This window comes from Apteryx rowi, unplaced genomic scaffold (genome assembly GCF_003343035.1).
Source record: "Apteryx rowi isolate R43461 unplaced genomic scaffold, aptRow1 scaffold_324, whole genome shotgun sequence".
NCBI lineage: Eukaryota > Metazoa > Chordata > Aves > Apterygiformes > Apterygidae > Apteryx > Apteryx rowi.
Window position 1 is genome coordinate 627,255 of NW_020449686.1, and position 22,063 is coordinate 649,317.

Below are 22,063 nucleotides of genomic sequence, written 5' to 3' on the forward strand. Positions count from 1 at the left end.
CGCCGCTAACGCCGGCTCCTCCCGCAGAGCGATGCGCGCCGGAGCGGGATCGGGAGCGGGACGGGGAGGCGGCGGCGGAGCACCCAGGTAAAACGGCCGCGCTGCCCGCGCCCCCGCCCTCGGGCAGCCCCTGGTCGGTGGCGGACATCCTGACGGAAGACGACGAGCAAGATCGAGTCCCGCTGCAGAAACTCAAGCTTTTAGGTAATCTTCTGAAGTGGGTGTGTGTGGATGGGGGTGGCCTGAATCAAAACAAGCCAGGAAGTGCAGAATTCCCATTAATTCTTCGTGTTCCCATTGTGCAGCCCATTGCAAGGCCATACGGCTCTAACTGTCAGATAACTGGGCTTGAAAATGTATTTGTAAAATAAGACTGTTTTGAACCACATTTGCAACAGTTACAGACTGGCACTGTTTGCCTATTTTTTTTTCCAAGGGGAATCAGAAGAACTGAGAGGCTTGCTCCTGAATCCACATCTCAGGCAACTACTACTAACGATAGATCAAGCAGAAGAAAAAAACTCCCTCATGAAAAAGTACATGCAGGAACCATTATTTGTTGAGTTTGCAGACTGCTGTTTGAGAATTGTTGAACCCCCAGAGAAGGAGAACATTCTTCCTGAGTGAGCTACTTTGGGAACGTTTTTCTTTCCCTGAAATTTTTATCCTCTGACAGAAGAGATTCTGCAGCACCCTGAGCTACTGTGAGCTACATCATTCTATGTTTCCTCTAGCTTTGGCCACATTTTGCTCATGGACCTCTGTGCTCGAATTTTCACTTTGCTGTTGATAAGCAATGACATAGGCAGTCAAAGACAGCGTTGGAAAGGGGAGATTTCTGAATACTAGGAATTAAACTTGATATCCTGTGGACTTGGTTTCTGTTGGTACAAAAATCCTGTCAACCATGGGAAATGCTCCTTCCCAATAAAAAAATAAATAAATAAATGTTTTAGCATTTATCTTAATCCACAAACAAATCTGAAATGTTCTTGTTAATTAAGTCTTGTTGGGAAGGGTCAGACGCGTTTGCAAGATATTTAACAGTTTATTTAGAAGTGGTGTATACAGATGAAGTAAATGTTTTCAAGATCCGTGTGAACAACAAAGAGACTGTATAAAGCTTCTCTGATGAGAACTGAGAACCTTAGTGCCTTGGCAGAGGAGTTGATGTTAGTGACTAGCTAGTGGTAGAAATCCACGGCAGTTGTGAGATTACATAGATTTTGGTCCCATAGATAAAGAGTACAATCTCACTTTTCCCTGAGACATCTGCCTTCAGTGTTATATTTGACTGCTACTCACTTTCTCAGTCACTGTCAGTCAGAAGCGTTAAGATATTACTGAACACTAGTGTGGTCAATCAGAATAGCTGTTTGTACCTCCTGATGAGAATCCAGCAAAAACAAGCGTTTGCATTTTTCGCTATCTCATTACCAGTCTCTTGCTTCTCCCATGTAGTGCTAAAGTTTTCTGTTCAAGTATACATTGTTTAAAGTATTTGATCTATTTTAATCATGTCAAATGTTCTCATAGTACTGACATTTCCTCTAATATGTGCATATACGTGAGAGGAGGAATGCCCCTCCACCAGTTTGTTCTAAATTTGAAGTATATTATATGATACATAAACCGCATGACTATAGAAAGCTCTGAGGTAGCAGCAGATATGGACGTTGATTAAAGTATTTGAAAGCAGCAGCTTACAGGCATTCCTTCCCTGAAAAGTACAGTACCTGAAAATGGCCAAAACTTATGTTGGAAGGAGTTTTTTTCTGTCCAGTAAAATCTGGTTAAATCCAGTGACAGAATAGGCATCCGTATGGGGACTGACATTTGCATAATGCAGGGGGGACTTCCTACAGTGAAACTTGATAGAGCCCTAGAAGAAAAAGAGGTAGAGAGTTCTGTTAATGTTCTGCCAGATTTTGAGCTAGATTTTGCTACTCGCACTAAATAGTGCTTTAGTATATAACCAGCCAGTGGACATGAATAAGGATAGAGGAAGTCTTCCAGGACAGTTTTAACAGAAATGGATTTAAGTTAAATGATTACTACAAACAGCAGCAATAGCATGATTTGAACTAAAATCAGTTTAAACTCTAAAGATTTGAGTATCTAGTCAGTGGTTGACTTGGTACGTTTCCTCCAACTTGTAATAATTGTGACTGTTCACAAGCTGTATTCTTACAGGCTTAATCTTAGGCAACCTCAAAAACTTATCTACAAAAGGGGAAAAAAAAGTACAGGCACAAGATAACTGGTAACCATAGAGCAACTTAACAGAGAACCAAGTGTGGGTTGTGAATTGTTCTTAGTACTATTCTGCATGCAAATGGGAAGTGAAATACTCCAGGGTTGCTCCCAGAGTTGCTGCCCTGAAAATCCTCTGTCCTAATTAGTCTGTGTATAGTTGTCTACACAGTGAACTTAATGCAGAATTACTGAGATATTAATAAACCCAGTAGCTTTTCCCTAAACAGACACTTATTCATGTGTTCACCTGTTGTGCAGCTTCAATCCCCTAAACAGAAAAAATACCTAGTACAGAACAGCAGAGACCATGTTAGAATCCTTTGCTCTCCATTTCTAAAGTACAGAGTTGTGATCAGTTTGTTCCTGTGACAGATTAAGGAGAGTTTTCATGCTTAGTTAAAAGTCTCAACTTTTTTAGCTTGGTATAGCTTGACCTCTTTGTCAGACTTATCCTTGCATATCTAAGCCAGTGGAAAAGAGGAAGATCGTAGCTTGATAGCAGATTTTTTACTGGTACTGTTACAGGATGGTGAACTCAGCTTAAGCATGCTACTGACTTAAGTGTGTGAGGTACCTTACCTGTGGGAGAGCTCTAACAGAAGTGATGCCACAACCAAAGAAACCATTTTCCACCTTGTAGCTGTCATTCTCCTGAAGTACTTCCAAGCATGCCAGCAGAGACAGGTCTCTCCGCAGTCCCCCTACGGTAACAGGTGCAGCAGACAGGACAAGGCCCAGAGGCCAGAACTTAATTATTGCACTGAGAGGCCAAGTTGTTTCCAAAGGGCAAGGTGAATTGGCTGAGGTCACCATAGCTCCAGGGAAAAAGAGTGCTTTTACTTCACCATCATCCAACTCTTCTGCTGCTAACGCAGCCATTTTTGTCTGAGGAAGAGATGCAGAACAAGATGCTTGAACACAAGATTTAAAACAGCAAAAGTAAGTTAGAGTCTACAGAAGAGGATACCTTAAAGGATAAGACAGTATTTGGGACATTTGCCCATTTGATCAAGATAATCAGGAGTGAGTTCATTCTATAGCCTTTACATTGCCACCCTGCAGAAGCAGCTATACAAGACTGGAGTCGTCTTCTCTTCAACTTGAGAAGAGTTTTCTGGAGACCAGACAGTATTGGTTTTGTACAGTTACTTGACAGAGGTAGATTCTTTTCCAAACACCTAAAAAGCCTAAGTCGCTCAATTCAGTGCTCTTCCTTACCAATGTACTTACTTTCCATCTCCTCCAGCCATGCTTTATAACATTAGCAGCCCTGCGCATCCTTTGGAAGCGATTCTTGGCTAACCAGGAACGAATAGCTGAAGATTTAATTAAAAGAAATCTGAGTACAAAGAATCTCAGAAGCTGCCACGCGTAATTTAAGGAATGGCACTTACACTTTCTCCATGTCTGATTAGTATATCCTCTCCTGCCACTTAAACAGCTGGTGTAACTGGAAATGTTACTTGTTACATCATGCTTAGCCGCACCCTATCAAATTACCTGCTTGGATGACAGTTGCAGACCGTCTTGCCTTTGCTAATTTCTTCTGTTTAAATCTTCTCCAGCAACACTGAATGCAAAATGCTTTCTCATTTAACACATGTACTCTTCTAGCTTCAAGTTGCTCTAGCTGCATTGGGGACACAAGCCTGCAGTTAATACTCTGGGACAGAGTTGTGTTTACCCTTCTACAATAATTTGGTGCTTCTCAGAAAGCTACATACGCAGCAGCAGTTACTGAATATGTATTTCAGTTTTAAGACCGCTGGATCATGTTTTAGAAGTGAGAGCACTGCTTTAATGCTTATTAGCTAACATCTAAAATTAAAACGAAAGCATAAATATCTGAGGGCAAAAGTAGAGTATTGTGGGGGAAAAAAGCAGAGTCTCAAAGTCGCACTAGCAGCTGGCTTAGAATTAGCTCTGTTGAAGGGGGTTCTTTCATGGGTGCATCCTTCAGTATGTAAGCTTTGTAAAAGTGCAAAAGTGCCTTCATCTTCAGGTTTTTCCAAATGAATGTGCTTAGGTCTGTCAGAGTAGCCAAGTCTGTCAGCTGAAGTTAGGTAAAGCTGTAATCTCTACTGGAACTGAAAGGACACTAACACTACTAGACACAAGTGCAGCTCCTTGCCCATTAACAACAAACAAGATCACCATTAAACAAAGTCTGCTTCAGTTGGATTATGATGGATGGACGTAGGTTAATAATTTGAAGGAAAAATGCCAAATTCTGGTCCTACTGAAATTATCAGGACTAGAGCCTAGCGTCATGATGATAATCATCTGTGCCAAAACTCCCCGTTATGCAAGTATGCTTCAGAACTCTTAGCCAAGGAAATACCATTCTTACCACAGAATTAGTCAGAAATACTTTAGTTTTGCCACAGTACACTGACAAGTTCTCTGATCTGTTCCCTGTTGGCTCAGTGGTAGTTTGTTCCATAACCACACTCTGAAGAATGTCGTAAATGACAGAACATAATGGTTTGTCATCATCCACTTCTGGAGTCTCACCTGCAAATGAAGCATTGAAGAGAAGGTATCACAGAACTTAGAAATTAGTATCAAATAACAGTCTTTATGTGGAGACTTCTTGGCTATTTAGGGAGTATACACCTACAAGGAGGGGAGGAGGTGATGGCTGAGATATTACTATACTAGTTCTAGCTATGTTTAATGAAAAAATGTAATAACATAGATTTCATCATGTGCTAACAACTAGAAAACTAGCCTAATGTGTTTAAATAGGCTGTAGTTTGGTTGCTAACCCATGTTGTCTTACCACCTCTATTCTAGCGTATTCAGACCAGCACAGATAAGAAATCATCTTTTGGGCAAATACAGACAATGAAACAGACATAAGGAGGGCTCAAGTGTTCTTGCATTGTTTAAGCATCCTACGTGGAAACATTAGAAAGCAACAGCAGTGCAATTAAGAATACACTTGAGTAGCTCAGTCCTAAGGAAATCTGTTAAAATACCCAAGACTCAAAACTATTGGGAACAAAGAGCAAAAAAGTAGAGGAATTAGACTCATAGCTTTAGTGTACTGTAAAATACAGGAACAGAAAAGGAAGGAATGCAGCCACAGTTCCAAAGCTTTTACAGGGTGCCAGAAGCAGCTAAAGGAGATGTACTAAGCAGGAGTTTACTATAGCAACCAGGGGTTATTAAAACCACTTCTGGGACATAGTATACAGGTTTTTTGTGTTAAGAGACAAGCAGGTTAGACAGATAAACCTATTTGGAAATACAGATAGACATAATTCAGACCTGTCCTTCAAAGAGATTGTGTTGTTCAAGGCAATGCTGCATGAGTATTCTGCATGCCCAGTGCAGGAACTTGATGGTCTTTATATCTTTTCATCCTTGATACTGTTTGCTTTTCTGCTATAAATACTTCTAAGGGGATGAGAGTGTTTTAAGGTACTGAAAACAAATATAAACAATTCTTGCTTACACAAAAACAACTGGTGACTACGATGCTGTTCATGGGGCTGATACTGGGAACCAAAAGCTTATCCCCATGTCTAGGAAATTGTTTTGTATATTTGCAGCTTATTACCTGATAAAGATAAAAAGGACTAGTAACCTATCACAATGAGGCATTTCAGCTAATGAGTTTATAATTGAGGGAGAAAGATAAGGTGTGAAAGTAATTTTCCAGCCTGCACTTCATTACATCACCCCACTCCCCTGATTCAAAGTAGTGAGCAAGCAATATTTCCTCAAGGTGAATAGATTTCCAGCCATTTTACATATCTGAAATAGGCTCGTACTTGTTTCCCACACTTCCAGGTTACTGAATAAACCTATTAGGTGAAGATGGGATTAATCTAGGGGAGACAAGGGGGCTTGCAGTAACTTTCAATATTAAATGTAAACACTTGAGCGCCTTCTTTCAGGGGTTCATGCCAAAGATGTTACCTTGCAGATTGGATTACATTTTTTTAAAGTCCATCCTTGCTCTTGCTTTGGAAAAAGAATCTCATACAGAAGTTTTCAAAAGGTAAAAGAAGCAGAAGAATAGCAGCAGACTCCGAGTAAGCTAGGTCAATATGTTTGGCAAGAAAACAAGGTGAAAGAAAAAAGAAAGGAGAAGAAATATAAGCAAACAAAAAGGTAAGTGGTTTTCAAGTTTACTTAGGAACCAACTCTAAATCAAATTATATTGAGGGACCCCAAACACCAGTATAACTGTAATTGTTCTACCCAAGATGAACACAGAAAAACAGTACAATGAAAGACTTGCAGGCTTTCACTGTTTAAAGGAGCCTACTCTAAGCACTAGGCAACTGAGAAACTGAAGTCAGTGACAGATATAAAAAATATTTTAAGCTTGGGAATAATGGTTTCTGTAGTGCTGAGTACAGTAACTGCATCTGATCTATGTGATACCAAGTTGGTGCAGTGATATATTTTACTTTATAGCGAAGGGACTATCGAAAGAAACATACCTTTTTTCTTGGCAGTATGATAACTGTTTTTATCACACACACTGTTTTTATTGGACCCACATGATTTTCTTAGTATTTCATAGCGCTCAATGAAACTTTGGAAGGAGACCCTGTTAGCCAAAAGTACAATTAATTCTAGGCAAGTACCATTTATTTACTATGTAGTAAATAACTTATCCTTTGAGGGGAAAAAATTGCAAAATGGCTTCAAAAATACAGCACATGGAATGCAAACAGACTTATGCCTATGTAGTCACCAGCATGCAAGAAACTATAAACTTGCTAAAGAAATTCAATTATTGCCTAATAACAGCCAGTAACATTTGCCTATAACAAAGACTCAGCAGGAATCATTTTTGTTCACAATAAGAGCAAACTTCACCCCATCAATCCTGAGCTGTCCAAAATGTGACTAGGTCAGGCCTTATTCCCTCCATTCTCTAATGCTGGTCAAACATAAGTTGGTCAAACATAAAGCCTAGTGAGGTGACTGACTCAGATGAGATGCCCTACTTCTAGATGACTACAGGTAGATGAAGCCCATTTATCATTTAATTTTAATGCTGAAAATGTTCCTGTGGAGCCACATTAAATTAGAAAGTTTTAGTACACAACAGTCTGCATCAAAACATCTCTCCCCCATCCCTCAACCTGGAAAGCTACAGTGAGCTCTCAAACTAGGGGCCTGTTATAGGTAGATCTGTTTGGTTTTTTTTAAACACAGTGTCTTAAGTGCAAGTTGTTCTAGCACTGCTTACTATGTTACTGCGCTTTTGGACTTACTGAACTAGCCACAGTTTCATTATCCAAAACAAAGAACAGTCCAGACTTGTGCCAAGTATTTTAAGTATTGTCTCCAAAACATGAAAAAGATGTGCTCCAGTAAGCCTAAAAGCAAACAGCAAGCAGAGCCCTTCAGACTGCTTTGAAAGGCTCAGTGAAGTTTTATGGTCTGAAACAGATTGCAAAATGACTGGATTTCCTGCTCTTCTGAATAGCTAATACCACAGTAATTACTATAGAGTCGAATTATGTAAGTCACTGCTCAAGAAGTTTGGACTTACCTAATAGGGAAGCCAGCTGCACTGATGGTTATGGCTTCTACTATTCCACATGCCTGAAGCTGGCTGAGGACCTGAGACACAAATTGAGATGGTTTAGGCGAACACTGTCTTATTTCTTGTGGATGCTGCAAATAGATCTGCACAGGGTGAGCTCGATCCAAGCCATGCTCAGCTCAGCAACCACGCCAAGGACTTGGCTGGTGTGTACCACCACAGTGGCAGTCAGCGTACGGATGCAGAGGGGGAGAAGGCAATTACACAGCCGCGCAGCTACAGCCTTACGTAACACCGGGAGTAGGGTCAGGGCAATGCTAATATGCAGGGACCAGCCCTCTCATGCCCTCTCTAGTGAATGCTGCAGAACGTGGAAAGCCAGTTGGTATTCTAACATTTCTTGCATGCAATCAGCAAATCCTCAGCGTGTTTAAAACTAATGCAGCACTTCCTGAGCTGCTTGCTTTTTTTTTATTTTTTTTTACGATGAGTTTCTCTCTAGTTATAGCTTTAGCATCTGCTGCTCTGCTCCCAAAGACATGCTTGTCAGCTGCTCTCATTCAGCTTGGCTGTCCTCCCAGACCAGACACCAGCAGCAAGCAAATTTGTGTTCTGGGCATGCACTGTGAGGACCTATGTGTAACTGGGGCTGCTCAGCAGTCAGATCACCTTTATCTGCTTTGAGGGCTGGGATGCTAACACCCCAAATAACCCAGGAGCATCCTATAAGGAAAATTTTTCATACAGCAATATTTATGCTGCTTCTGTGAAAACTAGCTCCATTTTAGAGAAGCATCATCAGTGATGCTGAAAGGAAGTTTATTTTGAAATTTCCAAAGGAAAAAAATATTTAAAAATGTGCTGTGAAAAGAACTTTGCAAGTGAATCACGATCATACAAGACCCAATGCAAAGCCCTGCACAATGTCTATAGAAGTCTCCCATCGACTGAGTGAGGAAAGGCTTTTGGAGAGTTACCTCTTCTCTTTTAAAAGTCATTGCCTTGCAGTCAGCATTAGGCTTGATACATCTGATATAATGAGGTGTAGTGCTGTTCAAGATCTGCATGAGATGTTCAAGCGAACCCTGTAGAAAACAAATATGGGTATAATTAGTGATTCCTTCTCCACAGGTAGTTTAGCTGATCAGTGGTCTTGTATCAAAACAATGAAGCTGTTTTTTGCAAGGATGGTTTTACAGACTCGGTATCAGCTGGTCTTTTAGGACAGCTAGAGTGAAATTCCAGTCTAAGGATGCATTTTTAAAAATTGTTGTTGGAAGATTCAGGAAGTTTCCTGAACTATAGCAGGGAGCCATCTGTCCAAGCTACACCACCAAGAAGAACAAGTAGGAAGAAGCCTAACAGAGGCATATGCCCAACTGTTAGAGGAAAGGGTTAAAAAAACGAGTGGATTAAAACTCTAAACCTAGAGAATCAAAAGAGTCTGAAGCTATTTCAGTTTTATAGCTGTCTCATTTAATAACATTTATCCTGATCTTGGCCCAACTAAACTGTTTTCTCACCCAATTAGGAAGACAGCAGTAGAAAGCAGAAACTTGAATAGGACATACCTTGAACTTTGACACCACTGTAACAACAGCTGCCCTGTTCTGGGTTTTGATGTTATTTTGGTTCCTTTCTGTCACAGGAAATAATTTTTGAAGGAAAGGGTCCTGAGAATTCTGCAAAACATGGACCAGCTCTGGTGGAATGGGGTCCTACAAACACAAGCATGACTCATTAGTATATGGACTTAGGCAGAAAACCATCACCTTTGAAGATTAATAAACATTCCACACATATGGATTGAATAATAATTATTTCAGACATTATACTTCTGATGTCAGTTTTGATTTAACTACAGCTGCAGTTTCAAATCTGCTACATTCATTCATAGTTAGATTCAGGAACAGAAAATAGGCTTTGGCTGAACATTTACCAAGTCTAGTCAAATGTACAACTGCTACTGACATTTTTCTCATACAATTTATATGAGTTAAAAGTCTCAGGACTAGTTTACTCCTGATAGGACAGTCTGCAGCAGACATCAGAAAGTTTTCCTTTTAATTAGGAGATTATATTTCATTGCATCACCATAATACCATTTGCCATAATTCCTGGTGAGGTCAGAACTGAAAAGGGATCCTCTTATTTGCAGATGATCACATTTATTCCCCAGTGGGCACATTGAAGGTCAAAACTTAATTTTTCTGGTACTTTCAGGAGAAATTTCAATAGTCAAGTCCAAGTTGCTGTTTCTCATAAACTTGTGTTAATTTTTATGGCCAACTAAGTGCTATATTTATGGTTATATGAATGCCCTGATGCCATAACACTTCTGCATTGTCTCAGGAATGGAAGAAGCCCCAATTTGGTGATACATGATGCATTTAATCCTTAGCCTATTTATATCCTTAGTCTGTTTTACATGTGCTGCTGATGGTTCACAAAAAAACAGACCAAGAACATCATTGCCCAACTTTACATGGCCTGAACAATTTTTGGAGCAAGGTGAGTGTATCCACTAAACATCACTGAATACACATTTTAGTGCTACTTTGATTTAAAACTGCTTTTTGGGCTGTGTGCTTTTTTTTTTTTTTTTTAAATCAGCTCATTCTAAAAAACACCTACCTTATTTTTCTCCACCATTGCTGCCAGCTGATAGCAGACTTTGCCAGCATAATGTGAAATAATAAAATTAGGCTTCTTACTAAACTTGTTTCGACTTAAACATTGGTTATTAGACAAGGCTTTCTCAATCCGAGTTTGAAACAGGTCAATGTTAGAGGATCTATTCAGACGACACTCCTGCACAACAAACAAGAAAAAATTGCAGCACCTGCTATTTGCCATAAACAGCTGTCTTTAATAATCAACATACAAGACATTTTTATTTAAAATCATAGCCATTTTACTTTTCTAATTGCTGTTGGTATGCAGGTCCTGAAATACTGTGAAAAAGCTAAAAATGTTTAACGAATTTGCTGTTCTGAAAAATAAGTTCTGCAGAAGTTTTATAGCCGGCAATTTTGTACTAATTTAGTGCTAATGTTTTCTTTGGTGGCAAAGAAGGGGACAACTAAGTTAGAAGCATTAAGAGTTTAGATCCACACTTACCTCATTCAGCAAAGAAAAAATGCTGAGAGGACTGCCCTCTATCAGATCAAGGCAGTTCTGGTTGTCCTGGTAGTTTACAAAAGACCATTCTAGACCTTCAGCTGCATATTCTTCCTGAAGCAAGAGAGAGACTGGATATTCTGCGGCAGAGGGCACTAGAGCTCAAATAACTGTATACTTTTTCGCAGGTTGATGCAGTTACTGTTAACAAGTTAATCCCAGATTCAGCCTACTCATCCAAAACTCAGCTCACACTCAATGGTAATTTTGGAAAAAAAAAAAAAAAAAAAAAAGGATACTCTGCCCCAAGTAGCCTTTAGGGAAGTAGCACCAGATCCTTCTGGAACAATTTAAGTATTTGGGAACTTCACAGACTTATCAGCAAGTGTTGCAAAGCTGCTTTACAGAGTAATCAGAGCCTATGTCACACTGAACCTCCTCTGGCTGTACTGGGTTTTCCCTTGAGGGGCAAGGAACCCAGAGGACTCCTTTCTTGGATTGGGGCATAGCCCTAAACTAACTGTTATGTGCCAAGCTTTACTAACTGAGTGCTGTTTACAACAAAGCCTGATCCAAAAAAGGAAGCAGAGAAAGATATTGACTGAATTAATTTGTACAATATTTATGCTGAGTTACAGAACAAACTGTCAGGAGTGTTTAAGCAGGCACAAGCTCTAGTTAGTTATTTTAAGTCTCCTGCCAAAAGCTTGCTCAGCACAGCCACTAATGGCATTTAAGTGGTTTGGCACATACCCAGATAAAGAGAGGTTAGAGGGCAGGGAGTAACTGGGAGGGGTACTGTAAACAGAGGTCATGAATCAGTTTCAAGGAAAGTAATTGTGTGTTTGAACTGGTTTCCATCTTCACTGACCATTAACCCTGGCGTACTTAGGAGGGCAGGCAGAAAAAATGTTGGGCATATGAAAGAATAAGTTATGGTCAAAGTGATACTTATCTCCTGAATAAATTGATTCAACTATGCTGTGAGGCCGAGGATGCCACCATTCCAGTGCCATAAAGAAAAGAATTTCTCAGATTCCAGTTAATGGCAAAGAGCATTATGGTAACATATGCATAATGTAGAAGAATTCAACCAGGACTGAACTACCTCTGTTAAACTGGCAGTCCAGGCCTGACAGGGACTTTGCAGCTTTCAGAGCACTTCTGCTAATACAGACAGATACAGCAAAAAGGATTATTCAGAAAACTGGAATTAGCAGCACGTGACCAACTAGGCAAATGACTGCAACATATTTAGCATGGTGCAAAGTATCTTCCCCACTATGAAACAACCCGTCTTGGGTACCTCCTCATTCAAGAATAAAAGCTAATGTGAAGTATGTCTCTGTCTTCAAAGGTACTGGCACAACAACTGGATTTATGCAGCTGTTCTCCTGTGGCAGAGGGCCTTCACAAGGTACCGCGTTCTATTTATGTATGGGTTACAAGGCCCTGCTGGGCTCTCTGCCTTGGCAGTAAGTTCAGCTCTGGAAGCTCTGCACACATTCAGGCACTTTATATTTGGGGAAGAGAATTAGCATGGTCATAAGCAGCAGCTTCCAAGAGAATCACACTTTAGGCTATACTCGCCTCAAGAGATGCTCAGTTTAGCTTTATGTGTTTGGCTCTTTGAGGGAATCCAAACAATTTAACAGGCCACAGAGTCAATGGAGTTTTATAATGGGGAAGATTTCTAGTACCCTAGAAGAATTAACTGTCTCCACCATCTGCCCCATGCTCTATTCTTTAAACAAGCAATTTTTACTCACATTCCACTGATTTCTGTGGCATTATTTGCTTGAATGAGGGCTAACATCTGACCAGAAACATAAAAATAAAATTAAGAGACAAAAGATTCTGTTTTAGATATTTAACATCTGATCTTAGCGGAATATTACCTGTTGTGCCTTCAGATAGTGTGCTACAAAGTGCTGCTGTAGTTTCTCATTGGCATAATTAATACAAAGCTGTTCCAAGTTGTTTTCAGGGAAAGATTCAAAACCATAAACATCCAGCAAACCTAGGAGGAATATGGGAAGATAGTGCACTTTGGTCTAGGGGTAGCTTGAAGGACCTACGTTTACTCAGTTAGACCAGGGACGAATAACCATACCTATGAAGTTGGTCCACACCAACGGATCTGCATAGATGCTTTCGTTTATGACCAAAACGAGCCATTCAAACAATCTGTAGACAACAACAACTGGATTAGTTGAAAAAGTCCTCACTTGCAATTGCAATGATCAGAGTAGTGCTTCTTTACTACTGTTTTTACCGGTCTCTCATGGAAGAAATAGAGTTATGACATGCTCCTGGCTGAGATGAAGCAGCAGTTCTTCGAAGATCTCATACATACTGCAGCTATGCTAGTATCTGTGACTGAATCAAGGGTGTGTGGAGAGGGGAAGGGACAGTTATGCTATTATTGTGTCCAGGCAAATGCCAGGAAAAGAAAATTTCCCTGGCTTTGCTATTACCTCACAAAAGTCATATGGATTACCACAGCAGCCTGGCCCATGTGCTCTTACTTAGCATAGATCACTTTGGCCAGGCAGTCCCTCCTAGTCTCACATTCAGCTCTGGAGCATGGCTTCTTGAAGACTTGTTGTTGTTTTCCAGCAGTTATTGTTCGAATTCTTAATGCTTCTAGCAGCACCTCCACGGGTATCTTCAGTAAATCTCCAGTGGTCTTCACAAAATCTTATTAAGGCAAAAAAATACGGCAAGATTACCTGAAAGTGTCAAATGAATGCAGCCCCTTCACAGTTTTGGAAGGTCTAGAGATAATACCAAAAAGGTGACACTTCCATGAAGTAGCCAACTTAAATGTGGGACACTGGATATTTTACCCAAACTTGGGAAAAAGTTTTGCAAGGCCAGCCTCTTAATTTGGATGTACAGTACCCCAAGAATTGCAGGTTCTCTATTTAAAATGGATCAACAGTATCAAAAAAGTCTGGAATTTGCCACACCAGAATAGACATTTTAGAGAATACTCTTTAGGTATGTCTTTGTTAGTTTTCACCTTTTTGAGCAGAGATTTCTAAATCCTCATAGAGAACACAAAACAGTGATGACCAGAAAAAAAGGAATTTGTGGAGCAGTAAAAGAATGTTATCTCTTCATAAGAGGAATAAGTATTTGCTAACAAAGCATTTTAAGATCTTGCTAACATGAACTGTACTTAAAACTGTTTGAATATTGAATAGTGTGAGTTCAGAGCATATGAAATAGTAGGAAATCTTACTATTTAGACCGGTGTTTTAGTTCTGAAGGAAAATTAGAGCCACATACCTCCTAAAGATGCACAAAACAACCCTATGTTCTATGCTACAATATAACAGACTTGCTATGATTAAGTGGAGTTTCAGTGTTTATCAGGAAAACTTCTGAGCCTTAATTTTAAAAGCCCTGTTCTCCACTCTGGGTCAGGTTTCTGGAAGTCTTGTGATGTCTGTGTAAGATTACAATCAAGAGTAACAGCTCTGCTGATAATCCATTCTGAACTGACTGTATAATATTGCAATTTCCTTGATCTGGGAAATGGAAAGGTATTACCTCTCAGAGCAGGAGAGCCTGAAGTTTGTGTTTGTGCAGTATGTCGAAACCACAAAGTATTGAACAAAAACACACTTAAATTTTGCTCTGCCCATGATCCTGATAATCTCCTATCAAGCAGAAGTGTGTAGTAAATCTTTCCTTTTAGGCAATTTGCACTGAGATAACAACACTCTCTGAATCTTGGCATGCTTGGTGCCTCACCTTTGGCTTTGTCTTCTAGTTCACAAGGCTGAGATTCATCCAGTGAATTAGAGAATTGAATATTCCCAAGATGAAGAAGGCCTGACAATACCTGGAATATAAACAATCATTGAATTTTCTAAAACAGAGCTCACCTTCAAAGCAGTGTCTTTTTAGCCTTCCCCTTTCCACATGAACAGGACAAGTCAAAACATTCCTACAGGGAAAATGCAAGTAGATTTCAAGCTTCTAGGTTAATTCCTAATCCTGCACAACAGTTCACAGGTGCTGGCTTTTAGTTAAAAACTATTATTTGGTTAGCAATCTAATGTGTAGCCGCAGGCCCTTAAGTCAGGATCGCTGCATTTGTTATCAAATGACCCATGCTCTGTACATCGATACAGATTTACTGCTGCAGAAATCCCACACTAAAAAGATATCCCAAACACCATCATCAGTCTCATGGTGCCCGTGCTGCATTGTACCTGACCTTGAAAATATTGTTCTGCGTGGAGTGATCAATGCCCAAGTGAAACATTGCATCTCTGGTCACCTTGAAGCAGTCCTCTGAAAAGCCAAACAGGAGTTATTTAAAAGAAAGCCACGCACAAAAACACAGGCAGGCAGAACACTACACCACATCCGGTTTAGCTAGAATTATCAAAAGAGATCAAGGAAGCCAGATGCTTTTTTGGTGAATTCCAGAGTACAAGCCACTGACTTACTGCTGTCTCTGTGGGTCTCAGAGGTTAGACAGCAGGTTGCTGAAGCACATCCAAAGTTGAGACAGCTTCTGAACACAGCCACAGAGAGATGCAAATGCTCTAGGCCAGCAACCGCTATTTTAAGTCAGGTGAAAACTCTTAATAGTGCAAAATGAAACTTATACAGAATTAGATTCATGCGGGTAGCTTTGCAAAACATCTGCTGTGGCCACACCAGGAGTCTGTTGGCTGACCAACCTGGGTCATGGGATTTAACAGGGGACACGTATTTCTGCCCGCCCCTCCTTTAAAGTTACAGCCATTTTTAATGGACAGTCTGTGAACCTAATTTTTACCATCTAAGTTTTTTTCAGAATTTGGCAGCCAGCGGTAATCAGCCCCTTCAGGAAGGTTCCATTCCAACCTCTCTTCTGCAGTGGCACCTTTTGTGATCTGGAGACAGAAAACAAGGTAATTCTGCCTTTGGTATTTACATCTCATTGAGGATGAAATATAGCACACTGGGAACATGATGGCAGAGCAAATAAACAGGAAAATTGTTAAATATTGGAAGGCACAACTCTGCTAAATTTGGTAATTTCATTCCCACTGTTTGTCAGAATTATCTAGAAAAATTAACTGACACAAACCTGATAAAAAATATGAAAGTTTCTTTCACTGGGGGCCTGATAGGCAACTCTGGTCTTCTCCAAAAGGAATGTCTGAATGGAAGCACTACTCAGATGGTGGAATCTAGAGAAAAAAAAAAAAGATTTCAACAAAATTCTCCCAGAAAATCTGATAAGCATCCTCTTGTCACAATACAGACTGGCTAGGAATGTTCTGCAGTCCACATTCAGTTTTGTGCAAGTTTATTGTAATTTTATTTAGAATTCTTAGTTGCAACTCTGATTTTTCATTGCTCTCTTAAAGAGATTAGGGTAAGTGCTGGTAGAAAAAAGAAATAATAACATAAACTGAGGTAACGAATGCCTGCCAACAAACCAAAGTGTGTTCTAAAGATACTCCACACACAAAATATTCTATGGCAGACTTTAGAAATAGGTTTGTAAAGATTTAAAGAAAAAAAAAACCAGATAAGCATACTACACAATAGTTATTACCTGTCTAATTGAAGCTGGATATATTTTCCAAAACGACTACTGTTGTTATTCCGCAGGGTACAGGCATTTCCTGTGAAGTTACCAGTGACAGATACAGCATGATCAGAGTGGTTTTACTCTTCCATGTAGGATATACAGACATTAAGGGTGATTTGTATATTGCTCCAGTATTTGAAGAGTTTGTCTTTTAAGCAGAGGAACAAGAGACAGCTTAGACTTATGCATTAAGAAAGAAAATTCCTACAGTGGCGATTAGTTCTCTTTGCTGTTAAAAAAGCCACATATACCAAATGCTTCCATGACAGGGTTGGAATCCAAAACTCTCTTCTCTATCCTTTCCACAGTTCCATTGCCTTTTGGGGAAGTAACTGAAGCAGCAACGGTAGCATAAAATTTCATAAGGCAGCGAGATGTCCAGGTCTGCAAGAGAGGGACCTGACAATAGGCAATTTGTTTTTACCACGTTATTAGTTATGTTAGTTAGTAAAACAGTGCTGGCTTCCAAGAAAAACACGGTATGCAGCTGGCAATGATGCTAAAGATAGTAATAACATCAGGTTTACAGCTCCAGTTTAGCAGAAACTTTTTATACATATGCTTATGTGCAATATTTAAGCGCCACTGGAATATGAGTACTTTACTGAATGGCATTTTTATCAAGATGTAACCATCTGGAAGCTCAGCTAGGATTAACAGCAGGTATCTTAAGATTAATTGAATATAAATGGACTTTGAGCCATTAACACTCAGCAAATCATTCTGTTCTCAGGCTTAAAAATATCCTCAAGTATTTTGCTGAAAAGGGATGCGTCATTGCAAAAGGGCCTAGGATTGGACTTGAACTCCCCCATCTCTTGTTGGTCTTTACACAGGGTTTGCTGAGACCCACGCTTGCTCCTTAATGGACTGAGACTGAGTAGCAGAGACTTTCACTCAGAGACAATTTCTGTTGAATGATTTGAATCTTGCCTTCGTAGATGTTACAGATGTGGCCTAAAGAGCAGTTACACTAAGTACAATCTATTTGATTGCAGCAGTCACTTAATGCTTTACACATATTTCAAGAGAGTCTTGCTAGAGTAGACTGGCTACACGCTCTGTCAGAGATTTTTTTGCTAGCTCACTGCACCACCACATCTCAAAACATAAAAGCAATGTCAGGAAAACAGAAAAAAATCTCCTTACCTTCCCAGCACCGCTTTCTCCACTAACAATTATAGACTGGTTTATGGGGTCTAGCTGGCTTTGGACGTTTCTGTAGGTTTGCTCAGCCACTGCAAATATGTGAGGTTTTAAATCCTGGCAGTAAGACAGAATATATTTAAGAGACCAGTAATGACACAGTTCAACAGCAACAGACAGCAAAGGTCCTCTCACATCTATCTGAAAACAGTACTGCTTATTTAGCAGAACTCTTATTTCACTAGAAATGGGTTTTATTCTTTAGGTTTTTTTTTTTTTTTCGGAAGAACTTGACATCTTCTGAGTTCTGCAGATGGACAGCTATTTCAAATATAAGGATTACCTGAGGGCGAAGTGCGACGTGATACTCTCTCATAAGCTCAGGTGAATAGAGGCAGGAGATGGACTGAAATGGATTTAAAGCCACAAGGCTGCAGCCAGCATTTGTATAAAACAAGTTTACTGCATATCTTGCTTGAAGACATTTCAGAACTGAAAGATAAACCTTTTATTAGCATTTTTTGAAAAGTATATTTGTCTCTTCTTTTTCCTATTTCTAACAAAAAAAACTTCAGATACGTTACCTATTAGGATTAATAGAGAATGAGAAGTTGAGCAGGAGAGTGATATATGCCTAATATACATAAAAACATCTTTAAAGAGTTGCTATTATTTTTTTAAAAGCTTAAGGCATCTGTTAATTATTTCATTTAATAAATCTTGTGCTTCTAAAAGGTTTTACATGGTCAGCTCTAGAAAGCACATCTGTTCTTTTGCAGAAAAGACAGAGGCAAGAATTCTCCATACCGCACTACGAACAGGCCTTAACTTGTCTTAACAGGGCCATCTTTAAAAGTAAAGTGAGAAATTTATGTTTCAGGACCAGTTTCATGGACATATTTTGATCCAAGTCAGAGCCTCATTTTCTCAGCAACTTGAGACATCTAGAAATAAGATATGTTCATATAAAACTGAACTGCAATTACAAGTTCATGCAGGAGTCCTTCAGTAGCACTGACTCTTAACCATCCCATGGTTGCCTGGAGCAATAATACAAATTGAGTTCTGCATGCAGAGCTTGCTGTGAGATCAGTACAGTTAAATCTACAATAAAAGTGCTGATCACTTCAGCAGTCAAGCCAAATGTGAATTTCTTAGCTGACTTTAATGGGCTTTGAATCTTTAATTACTGTGTTCATGATAATATTAACACGATGAGAACAGTAACTACCATAGGTTGATGGCCACTAGGGAAATGACTCCTCTTGGGATGTCTCTGCTGGCTGTAGGCTTACCTGTTGTAGTTGTCACCGGATTAACTTTTGTTAGGTCATCAAAAAGATGTAGTTTTTCTTCGTCACTGAAAAGAGCTCTAACTTCTTCAAAAGAGTCATTGAGGTCACTGTGGATGACAGAGTCGTCTTTTTGACCATTTACCTAGAAAGGGCAAGAGAGATTAGCACCAGGCAAAAGCGGAATATGGCTGGACTTTCACCTTGTCAGCTGTAGTTTATAGCTCTTCTCCCTCTTCCAAATAACAGCAGTTCAGTCTCAGCAGGAATCATAACTTAGTATATTTGAGCTATTCTTCCTTTCAAATCGAAAGCAACGAACACCCTCCCCCTGCCTCAATGCTTCCCATGGCGAGTTCTGTATTTAGAAAGGTATTATCCGGCCTATGAGAGATGGCAGGCTGACAACATCATTTGTAAGCTGAATTCATCCCTGGCTATTCTGGCTGTGAGGAAGGACACTTGGGAAGAACATGTCCTTAGGATCACACTACCTGGTGCTTGCAATTTTACAGTCATTCAGCACAGACACGCTTATACAATGTTCTTAGCCAGTAGATTTCTAAGCCTCTGAATGTCATCCATTAGTACAAACACTGCCTTGAGCAGGGGGAAGCAGGAAGGGCTGGCTGCAAAGGCTAAGGCAGAGCAGAAAGCTAATGTGGTCCAACAGAAATGCATTTTTCCTAGGAGAGACCTTCATTTTTAGAGCAGAGATTAACGGCCTCAAGAGTGAAGTTGCAGAGTGTGCACAAGTCAGCCAGGGAAAAGAAAATGGTGGCATTATAATACCTGGCTTGCATTAGGTGAAGATTTGTCCCCTCTGAATGTCTTTATGTATTTAAATCCTAGCCTCTGGGCTCCCATGTCCTTGACAATATTAGTTGGAAGGACACATTTGTTGTACAAACGTAATGGAAAGTTTAGCCACCAGAGAGATTTCAGGTCCTGTTTGTCATTTCTGGGGGAAAGAGAGAGGGGCTAGAAGGGAAAAAGAAGGAGAGAAAAGATGCCAGGCCTGATTTTTGTATTCTGGATATTCCTTTTCCGTTCCCCTCCTCCTTGACAGAAACTCCTTCAGAATAACCCTACCCCGTTTGTATTTAGAATCACAAATTCTTTACAAGTTAACCAAGTCAATGAACAGTATCACCTTGCTCATACAGAAAAAGTGCTCAATTCAGTTAGCAGCATTCCCATTACATCAGCTAAACTCATTAATAAAGGGGAAAGTGTACTGTAAAACCCCATAACACGCTTCTAAAAAAATAAAGCAAGAATAATAAACTCATTTAGGAGCTTTGTATCTTTTGCAGAGAGCATAAATGGCTCATTTCCAGTAATACAAAGTTTTACATAGCAAAGAAAAAATGCATAGCAACACAATTAAGTGATGCCATCACAGTAATTTGTTACTCTATTCTGAATGAACATTAAGAAGCTTGCTGCTTTCAGAGAACAGGCGTGCACCATTATAAAGTACTCCACAGACAAGATCAGTTTTTGCAAATTACCCATTCTTCCTCTGCCCGCCCATGTTTACTGTGTTATGTTCACGCCAACAGAGTTCTTGAGAATTCCTCTGTGCTGCTAATATTGCAAGGCCTGAGAAAGGGCTTCCTTTTGCTGGCCTGAACCCATTTGTTCAACATCCATTGAGATGTTGATCACTTAGCCAAAAGAAAAATAATATTTGAAAGTACAATCACTTCTCAAATACCTGTACCATACAGCTCATGCATCCATTCGTTTTGCTGAAAAAAATACCCTTAAGAATGTGCTACATGTATTAGCATTTGCCCTATTAAAGCCAATGGCGTAACAACAATCACTGCTTTGTTTTAGTAACACAGCTCAAAACCACACAGTTAACAGGTCCAGTTTGTCATTGACAAGCTTATGGAGTAGGGCTGAATATACATTAGTAGTTACCTTGAACTTGATTGCATGGAAACAAGCCAAGAATTCTTTCCTAGCAGTAACATTTAATTAGTACAAATCCTGGTTTGCTTTTTACCTGCTTTGGCATCTTGGCAGTTCTCTAATGCAGCATAAGGGTGAGCATGTAACTCTATGACAGGAGCACTGGATAGCAGAGCTGGTTGAGCCTTTACGCTGGCATGTCTCTTTCAAGGCAGACTGAAGAACCCTTAAATAAAATAAAAGGCATTTAGGACAAAGTAACTCCAGATACATCATTCTGCAGGGGGGTCCATAAGCACAGTCCAAAGGTTTAACAAGTTCAAATGATCCAGGGGGCCCAGGTAACACTGGGGCTAGTGAGCCTACCCATAACATCAGAGTGCTCATACATTGTGCTTGTTTCTGTAAATAAAGCTTATTTGGAGGAAATAATATACTTTTGTTAACTGCAGGAATAAATTGCTTTGTTCCTCTTGAATTAATAAAGCAAAGCTTCTTGGCAAGAATTTGTTAAATCCGTTTTTGTTAAATTCCTCCTTTTGGGGCAAGCAGGAAAAATTTGTGGGTCTGACGGCACCCTGCAAGTTAGTGTCTTTGGGAAAGGTGCGACTCGCAGAATTTTCCCGTTTCAATAGAAACAAGATACCTTTGCTTGCTGCCGACTTTTTCATGCTCTCTAAAAAAAAAAAGCAAGGAAAAAAAAAAGAAATCAACGGGAGCCTTACGTCTTGCTTCCAGCCAAGGTGGGTCCCGCTCGCTCCCTGGTTTCCCGTGCCAGGAACAGAGGCTCCTGCCGCCCAGCCGGGAAGAATTTTGCCTCCCTTCAGCAGCGGGAGACGCCGCTCCGACCCGCGGTGCTCCAGCGCCGGCCCCGGCTGCCTTCTAACGGCTGGTAATACTATATATACATATTATATGTATTATATATACAATTCCCGCGCCGAGGCGCTGGGGGGAGAAGTTCATGGGACGAGGCAAACCAGCTCCCCGACGGAGAGAGCCCGCGCCGCGGCCGGGGCAGGCGATGGCGGCGGCGGCTCCCCTCAGCGCGCGCTCACCATGGCGGAGGAGGAGGGGCCGGGGCGGGAACAGCCCGTGGTGAATCGGCCGCCGCGGACAAGCAGGCTGCCCCCAGCCTCCCGCACCACCGCCACCCCCGCGGCCGGCGAAAGTGCGGCGAGGAAACGCAGCCGCCGTTTACGTGCG

General features: G+C 40.4%; 2 protein-coding genes across 6 annotated transcripts; one reads left to right on the forward strand and one right to left on the reverse strand.

The window, feature by feature from the left end:
- Positions 1 to 5: 5 nt before the first annotated feature.
- Positions 6 to 960, forward strand: ZNHIT3 (zinc finger HIT-type containing 3; the record flags this gene model as incomplete). Its single annotated transcript, XM_026071327.1, has 2 exons — positions 6 to 204; positions 437 to 960. Coding segments are annotated over 2 exons (390 nt in total), but the record flags the coding sequence as incomplete, so codon positions are not given.
- A 68-nt stretch (positions 961 to 1,028) lies between these two features.
- MYO19 (myosin XIX) lies at positions 1,029 to 21,973 on the reverse strand. 5 transcript variants are annotated; one of them, XM_026071371.1, is made up of 25 exons: positions 21,583 to 21,973; positions 20,952 to 21,083; positions 18,938 to 19,079; positions 17,986 to 18,134; positions 17,646 to 17,759; positions 16,748 to 16,895; positions 16,461 to 16,530; positions 15,987 to 16,089; positions 15,693 to 15,789; positions 15,123 to 15,199; positions 14,654 to 14,744; positions 13,420 to 13,591; positions 13,005 to 13,078; positions 12,790 to 12,911; positions 10,892 to 11,005; positions 10,406 to 10,582; positions 9,343 to 9,489; positions 8,749 to 8,856; positions 7,778 to 7,848; positions 6,714 to 6,823; positions 4,607 to 4,770; positions 3,757 to 3,886; positions 3,475 to 3,572; positions 2,836 to 3,141; positions 1,029 to 1,882 (listed from the first exon to the last, which is right to left on the reverse strand). In XM_026071371.1, the coding sequence occupies exons 2-25, from the start codon at positions 20,961 to 20,963 to the stop codon at positions 1,754 to 1,756; spliced, it is 2,925 nt and encodes a 974-aa protein (XP_025927156.1). In that variant the 5' UTR covers positions 20,964 to 21,083; positions 21,583 to 21,973; the 3' UTR covers positions 1,029 to 1,753. The 5 variants fall into 5 exon arrangements, with proteins under 5 accessions (XP_025927156.1, XP_025927159.1, XP_025927158.1 ...); XM_026071374.1 differs by having other exon boundaries at positions 16,748 to 16,880; positions 21,583 to 21,972; XM_026071373.1 differs by having other exon boundaries at positions 3,487 to 3,572; positions 21,583 to 21,971.
- Positions 21,974 to 22,063: the final 90 nt, after the last annotated feature.